Genomic DNA, 7,893 nt, shown 5'->3' with positions numbered 1-7,893 from the left:
AGTTGGCACCCATGTTTCTATCTTCTCAAAATAGGAATTACAGTGCTAATGTCATTTCTGAAATTGATATTTTTATCTGAAGTGTACAGCTGAAAAGATGTTACAGAATTATTTATCACCTCATGAAATAAATGTACCGTAAATACAAACCTTTATGGAAGGAGGCAAGGTGGCAAAGAATATAAATGGCTATCAGTATATTTTTTGAATATGATATTCCTATAGATTTTTAAAATTATGTTATATCATGGTGGTCTCCAGCACTTTGGAAAATGAAAAAAGAAACCCGTAGAACATGTACAACTTTATTTTAAAAAATGTAGAACAAATGCACAATTACTGTCAAAAGTAGCTTTTTTTTTACAGTGAACAGCAGCAGTATAAATTTCTTAGTCTACAGTAACTGCAACTTATGAACATCAAAAAACAAAAGCACCAAAAAGTATTTTATCTGTCACACATTCTGAACACATTTTTACATTAATTTAAAAAATCTAGCAGATTATTAAACATTATCTTGACTGAAGCTAAAATGATCTATCCCCATTTATGTGCACAGGCAGCAGCAAACATAATACATGGTAATAATGACTAAAATATACAAATATATACAAAGCACTGTTTTATAAAATCTTAAAACACCCAAAATGTGTTTTTACGTGTAGAGACTTTCTGTGGGAGTTCTACAGACCTGACCCAAGTTTCCCATTGAGCTCCCTGGGAATTTGCCAGAGACAGAAATAAAAAGGGAGGGATCTTTAGAAAGAAACTGATCCACTGTCCAATCTTATGCATCATTTATCAGAAATTAGTCCCACTGCACTGAGTGGAGCTTACTTCCAAGTGAATGGCTGTGGGATTTCAGCCTTTGTCACACAGTTAAAAGAACTTTGTATTTCTAGAATGAACTTTTTTATGAAAATATTTTTGAACCATAAAAAATGTTTGGGTCTACCAAAAGTGTGGGGGACCTACGTAAATGGCCACTGAAGTTAGGGACAAGCTAAGAAAAGCATCAGCAGAACAAATAACTAGAAAAGTGAAGAGATAGCAATGTGCTGTGCAATATAGCTGCAAAATTTATCTGTGCTTTTGTTTCAGTCAGTACTTTCTCCTTGCAATTGCTTGTTTGAGAGGAGGGTTTGCAGGGAGAACATTCTGCCCAAAGAGGAAGGTATGAACTAATCCACAGACTTGCAACCAAAAAGTTATATTCAGTAAGTTTATTTAGACCCAGTATTTGGTTGTACATTGCATTTTCAAATCCCTCTTGCATTCATAGCTCTTTGGACCTGAAAAGGGCATAGTCTGTGAAACAAGGTACAATTAAAGTAAACAGTAATAAAAGGTAAAGGTACCCCTGCCCGTACGGGCCAGTCTTGACAGACTCTAGGGTTGTGCGCCCATCTCACTCAAGAGGCCGGGGGCCAGCGCTGTCCGGAGACACTTCTGGGTCACGTGGCCAGCGTGACATCGCTGCTCTGGCAAGCCAGAGCCGCACACGGAAACGCCGTTTACCTTCCCGCTAGTAAGCGGTCCCTATTTATCTACTTGCACCCGGGGGTGCTTTCGAACTGCTAGGTTGGCAGGCGCTGGGACCGAGCAGCGGGAGCGCACCCCGCCGCGGGGATTCAAACCGCCGACCTTTCGATCGGCAAGCCCTAGGCGCTGAGGCTTTTACCCACAGCGCCACCCGCGTCCAGTAATAGATGCTACTAATTAAAACTTTTGGGGATGTGAGGAAGAATGGGAAAAACAACTATTTATTTTGCTTATCTTTGGACATAGGTTAGTAATAGAACTGTTACAATTGCAAAGCTTCAGGGTTTGGAGAAAATTAAAAATTGCCTTTGGTTATATAGTGGAGCAAAACTATTTCAATGCTCAGTCCTAGAGCTCAGTGGGTGGGCTTGGCCCAGCCTACATTACAGGGCTTTTGAGGCTGAATAAAAAAAACACCCTTGCTCTGAAATCTTTGGAGGAAAGACAGAACAGAAAAAGCATCACCAATTAGAAGTGCGAGAGACAGATAAACGTATCTGAACATGTGTGTTTAAATTTTGTTCTGTCTCCCACCAGCCCAAGTATCCTTAGACCACCCATGACAAAATGTCAGACCTGTCTGCATTGAGGGCATGTGAAGTTGCTCCCTCCATTGGAATGAATGAGAAAGCCACTGTATAGGCAAGGACTCAACGCAATGAAATCCACACAGAAATCCTGAGGCCCCCCTTTTTTAACTGCTGTAAGAGGGTTTGAGAAAATAAATGTCCTTAAAGCCTTAAATTCTATTTACCAAAAAGAACAAAAACACTTATCTGCTACACAACACACACAATACGACATACAGCAGGGGTGGGGGATTTTTTTCAGGCCAAGGGATAAATTCTTTTCTGGCTAACAGTCCAGAGGCCATATACCAGTTGTACGCATAATCAGAGACGTAAGTGGGTGGATCAATAAATGTGAATTTTAGCTTTGTACAGTAGGCTAGTTATCAGAGTTCAGAGACACATTCCAGCCAAGGCAAATGCCCTCAAGTAGAGTTCAAAGCAGACCAAGTAAGCGTTGTGCCATGGAGAGTCCTGAGGGCCAGATAAAAAGGTCTGGAGGGCCACAATTAGACACCAGGCCTGATATTCCCCACCCCATTTTACAGTGTTAAGCGATAATCCAATGCTTCTGTAGACACTAAAAACTGCTATAATTCTTGCAATGTTTATGCACCACCTGTATTTCCACCAGATGTTTATATATACGCATAGGGTTGGATACAAATATTCCCTTTCTCCCGTGGAAGTTCTCTTGATGGAAGGAGTCTTTTCCCTTCATGGAATGGAACCTTTGGGCCCAACCTACAGTATACATAAATCCTGAACCCTTTTGAAAATCTAACATTCTGTTCTGTCTCGTGTAAGGCTTGGATAAGTAACCTGAGCCTCCAACATTTTTATTAAAATTAAATAAGATACGACAAAAACTGACAAAACGTAGAAAACCTTAAAATAGTTGCAGAAACAGTATTGATTGTCTCTTCTGAGTTTCTGTTTTGATTTTTAGTACACACAGTAGTAAAGTTCTTCAAGTCGTAACAAAGGTGATTGCTATTCATCACTTAACAACTTTTAAGGACATCCATAATATAATGGTGCCTAAAGAGATATTGATTAGCTACAAACCTGACCTGTGGAAGTTTGTTGTCTGCTAAAATGATCTGCATTTTCCCCATTGTGATTTTTGTTTTCTTTGAACTTTGTGATCTCAGTTATTTACTAAAATGTGACTTTTTTCAATAATACATTTTTAAAAGAAATTATCATAATCATATATATATCTCTTTTGTTTTGGGGACATTGCAAACAGATCAATCAATCAGAGCAATATGCTAAAAACTGCTGCAATACTATCTACATTCAATAATGGCGGCAATCAGGGCACCCTCTCTCATCTTAACACAATTTCTCACATTCCATATAGTTCATAATTTTTCATAAAAGTGTTCTTTCAGCTATTAATATAAGATTATACAAAAAGCCAAGATAAAATATACCTCCTTTACATTTTTAAGTCAAAGAACAGTGCTGCCATATCTACAGTTCCTATCAAACTCAGTATTGTTAGGCTGACATCAAAAAATTACACGTAAGCCAAGTCAGATAGGGGCGAGCAATGTAACTGATTTGTGTTTCCTCCTTATATACTTATTCTGCAAGAATCATAACTAAGAACCTAAATAGCTCTCTCTCTCACTGTGTGTGTGAATTTGTATCTGCATCTGGATTTTCCACCCCTCACTGTAGACTTTGGACACCACACACAGCATTCCTACCTGGTCACCCTTCCGTAACATTGAAAGCCAGCCTAACTTTCCTTATCAAACTTTTAAAAAAACCACCCAGTGTGCTTAAGATGTACTTATTTGCGAATAATCATCTCATTAGTATTTTAATACTTGTGCAGGACAGCTTTCCAGATCATGTGGCCAGCATGACTAAACCGTTTTTGGTGCAACGGGACGGAAGCCGGAGCACACGGAAACACTGTTTACCTTCCCGCTGCAGCAGTACCTATATATCTACTTGCGCTGGTATGCTTTTGAACTGCTAGGTTGGCAGAAGCTGGGACAGCAACGGGAGCTCACCCCATTGTGTGAATTTGAACTACTAAACGCCGGCTCCCTCGGCCTGAAAAGCAAGATGAGCGCTGCAACCCCATAGTTGCCTTTGACTGGATTTAACCATCCAGGGGTCCTTTACCTTTTACCTTTACTTGTGTAGGGATGAGAAAACTGTTGACAAAAAAAGCATTAAATCCACAGTCTTGGATTGAGTGCTTTTCTAAGGCACTTTTAAAAACAATTTTTGTTCCCAAACCCCTCTCTGAATCCTGAAATTTTCAGCTTTTTAAAACATGGGTTTCTAACCCAACAGTTGCGATGAAACGTTTGACAGATTGTTGTAACATGGTCCCAACATTAATAAACTAAAAGGCATCAGGTATATTGTCAGGTTATCCTTCCTCTGTCTCCAGGAGAAGAAACAGCCACAGATGCTCACAACCCCTATTCTTTTTTTCCCTTTTTTTTTTGAGAAAATAAGTAAATTAATGCTGCAGGACAGTTTTGCTTTGTTTTTCTCTTTGGCTTGTTCTCACACACATACATATGTTGCTTCATACACAAATTAATGTGTGGAGCTGACTGTGTCAGAAATACAACTTGCCCATCAGCCACAATGCCAAGTTATGACTGTATAGATAAAGGTAAAGGTACCCCTGCCCGTACGGGCCAGTCTTGACAGACTCTAGGGTTGTGCTCCCATCTCACTCAAGAGGCCAGGGGCCAGCGCTGTCCGGAGACACTTCCGGGTCACGTGGCCAGTGTGACAAGCTGCATCTGGCGAGCCAGCGCAGCACACGGAAACGCCGTTTACCTTCCCGCCAGTAAGCAGTCCCTATTTATCTACTTGCACCAGGGGGTGCTTTCGAACTGCTAGGTTGGCAGGCGCTGGGACCGAGCAGCGGGAGCGCACCCCGCCGCGGGGATTCGAACCGCCGACCTTTCGATCGGCAAGCCCTAGGCGCTGAGGCTTTTACCCACAGCGCCACCCGCGTCCCTGGCATGACTGTATACATGAGTGATAATAATGTAACCAAGAGTGATCCTTTGGTGCCTATGCCTGCCTCAAATTTTATTTATAGAATGTTACTTCAAAACTAAAAAGACCTGTCACCTGTTAAACATAACTCTGTATTCTTAAATGTTATTTGAATTCTATTTCTTTCTTTTCTTTTTTTACTCCTCTCTCCCCTCCAACTACCCATCTCTTTTAAGGAGATGGAATATATTCCCTGAAAAATCTAAATTTCTGTTTATGATTCATACAAAAATGTTAGATAAGTTATGACTACAGCAGGATCCACTGAAAGACATAATACCTCCTGCAAGGGCAAAAAAATACATGGTGGCTAAATTCAATCCTCATCATGATCCATGTTATATTTCTTAAGTGCAGCCTTGCAGGCTGGAAGCTTTCCCAGCTATGTTTATTATTATTAATTGTTGTTTAGAGCTGCAGCTGAACCCTAAACTGTGGTTAATCTTAATTATGGTTTGTTAAAACAAGCCAGCTTAACAGCTCATGATTTAAATTTAGTCTATTTCAAACAAGCCACAATTAAGATTACTGACAATTTGTTGGTTTGGGGCAAAAATGCCCTGCTGCGGTTACTCAAAAGAAGAAGTTCAAACTTCCAAATCCCATCTTGTAGCCACGCCAGAGGAGAGGATGAAAGGGGAGAAGCATGCAAGCCTGAGGTTCACTACAGCTTGTTCGCATCATAAGCAGCCATGGTTTACTGTGACATCTGAATGCAGCCGATTTATGGCTGACAGTTTCATTTTCCTTAGTTACAGAAATTAATGAATATACTTGGTGGGCCAGAGACTTGGAAGGTACACAGTTCATCAGTCATTGGACCTAGGGCAGCTACTTACAACCTCAGAGGGTTTACACATTCAGCACTAACACAGGGCAATTCCATAGGTGCACCTGGACTAGAAAAATTCCCAGTTACATAGGCACATGCTGTTTGCCACTCTTCTGAAGTTTCTTACATCTTAGGAACCATGTGGTGTGGCTTTTTGATTGTCACCATCGAGAAGGAGAATTTGGAACACGACTGGTAAAAGGTAATTTCAAAACATTCTATACGGAGCCCATCCATATGTTAGGCATTACAAACACTGCTTTTCAAAAGGATGTTCGCGGCGTACATTATTTGCATATACAGTGGTAGCAAAAATTTGACACTTTTTAAAACAGAGAAGCACTACATCGCAATGCAAAAGCCTGCCAAGTTTCTGCTCTATGTATTCATCTGGGTAACTGGCTTTTTTAAATAGGTTTTTTTTCTTCCCTTTTTTAAAGTTTGAGAGGCTAAACAGTTTAGCTACCTAGTTACTGACCACTGCTACGCACATTTTTAAAAGACAGAAACAAGAAAATGTGTCCCCAATAACACAACCTAAAATGGTTCAGCTTCCCTCCTTTAAACATTCCTAATTATATAACATTATGCCAGTTCAAGTTGTAGGATGGTGCGCTAAGGAAATTCCCAACATTTTTAGCACAACAGGCAAAATCAGCCGGCGGGAGTTTGTTCCCCTCCATTTCCTTGGCAGTTTTTACTTCAGGCAACCACAATTTGAGGTAAATCACCACTGGATGAAATATCTAGCAGTCGGTTTAGACCATTATTGATGTTTTCACAAAGCACAAGTAGGTTACTGCTAACCTTTCGGGAGCAAGTGTTTTGGCATTCCACCCCCCCCCAAAAAAACCCCAACTACATTCTGTTACACTATTCAAAAGATGTACACAGCATGGTAGTTAGCAACCATTAACATTCACTTGTCCTTTCATGTGTAATAAACTGAGCACTTTCACTTGCATTTTCAATCTCGTTTGCTTCTTTTACATAGATCTTTTCTGGAGCTGCGCTTTTTTCGGAGCAGCTGTCGTCCTCGTCATCTTCATCTTCCACCCTAGGACGGCCTTCCACACTATGTCGGATGCCATAAGCAAAGTAAATAAAGAAGCCTTCCAGAAGAAAAAAAGAAAGGGATGTAAGTTTTCTCAGTTTTGTCATATTTCTGTTGCTCTACCCAAGATTACAAAAACAGAACACTTGTTCAGATCTTGGTATCACTTGTGGTCATCGGTTTCTTTAATCCACACTAAGCTTCCATTCTAGTAGTGATGCCTTGATTCTCAAACGCCTTGGTACTCAAACGCCTTGGTTCCCAAATGCCGAAAACCCAAAAGTAAGTGTTCCGATTTTTGAGCATTTTTTTGGAAGCTGAACGTCCGATGCAGCTGTCAGCTATTGTTTCCAGGGCACCTGCACCAATCAGAAGCTGCGCCTTGGTTTTCGAACATTTCGGAAGTCAAACAGACTTCCGGAACGGATTAAGTTTGGCGCTTTTGTTTTTGCTATTTATTTTGCGTTTTTGTTTTTGAGGCTTTTTTGGTTAATTTGTTTTTGTGGCTGTGTGGAACCCGGTTCAGCTACTGATTGATTGATTGATTGATTGATTGTGTGACTGCAGAAATGGATAAAAGCCCCCCCCCCCCCATCCAAACAATGACAATCATCAGTGCAGGTAAGAATTTTTATTTTTATTTTTTATCATCTACAATACTGTCTTATTTTATAGTACAGTACATTGATTACTGCTTTCATTTAATGGACCAATGGTCTTGTTAGATAGTAAAAATCATGTTAAATTGCTGTTTTAGGGGTTATTTTTTAAAGTCTGGAATGGATTAATCCGTTTTGCCTTACCGTCTATGAGAAAGCACGCCTTGGTTCTGGAACGGACTTCTGGAATGG

General features: G+C 40.3%; 1 protein-coding gene across 4 annotated transcripts in view; it reads right to left on the bottom strand.

Annotated features, from left to right (window-relative positions):
* Nucleotides 1-289: 289 nt before the first annotated feature.
* Nucleotides 290-7,893, bottom strand: part of SLC7A2 (solute carrier family 7 member 2) — a 54,239-nt gene continuing 46,635 nt past the window's right edge. For all 4 annotated transcript variants that reach the window (XM_028744859.2, XM_028744863.2, XM_028744860.2 and 1 more), the window contains exon 12: nucleotides 290-7,100. In XM_028744859.2, the coding sequence (XP_028600692.2) occupies nucleotides 6,901-7,100 (200 nt within the window). In that variant the 3' untranslated portion in view covers nucleotides 290-6,900. The remainder of the gene's footprint in view (nucleotides 7,101-7,893) is intronic.

This window comes from Podarcis muralis, chromosome 9, assembly GCF_964188315.1.
Source record: "Podarcis muralis chromosome 9, rPodMur119.hap1.1, whole genome shotgun sequence".
NCBI classification, from domain to species: domain Eukaryota; kingdom Metazoa; phylum Chordata; class Lepidosauria; order Squamata; family Lacertidae; genus Podarcis; species Podarcis muralis.
The sequence above is the reverse complement of the archived record's forward strand: the minus strand, read 5'-3'. Positions and strand labels throughout refer to the sequence as shown.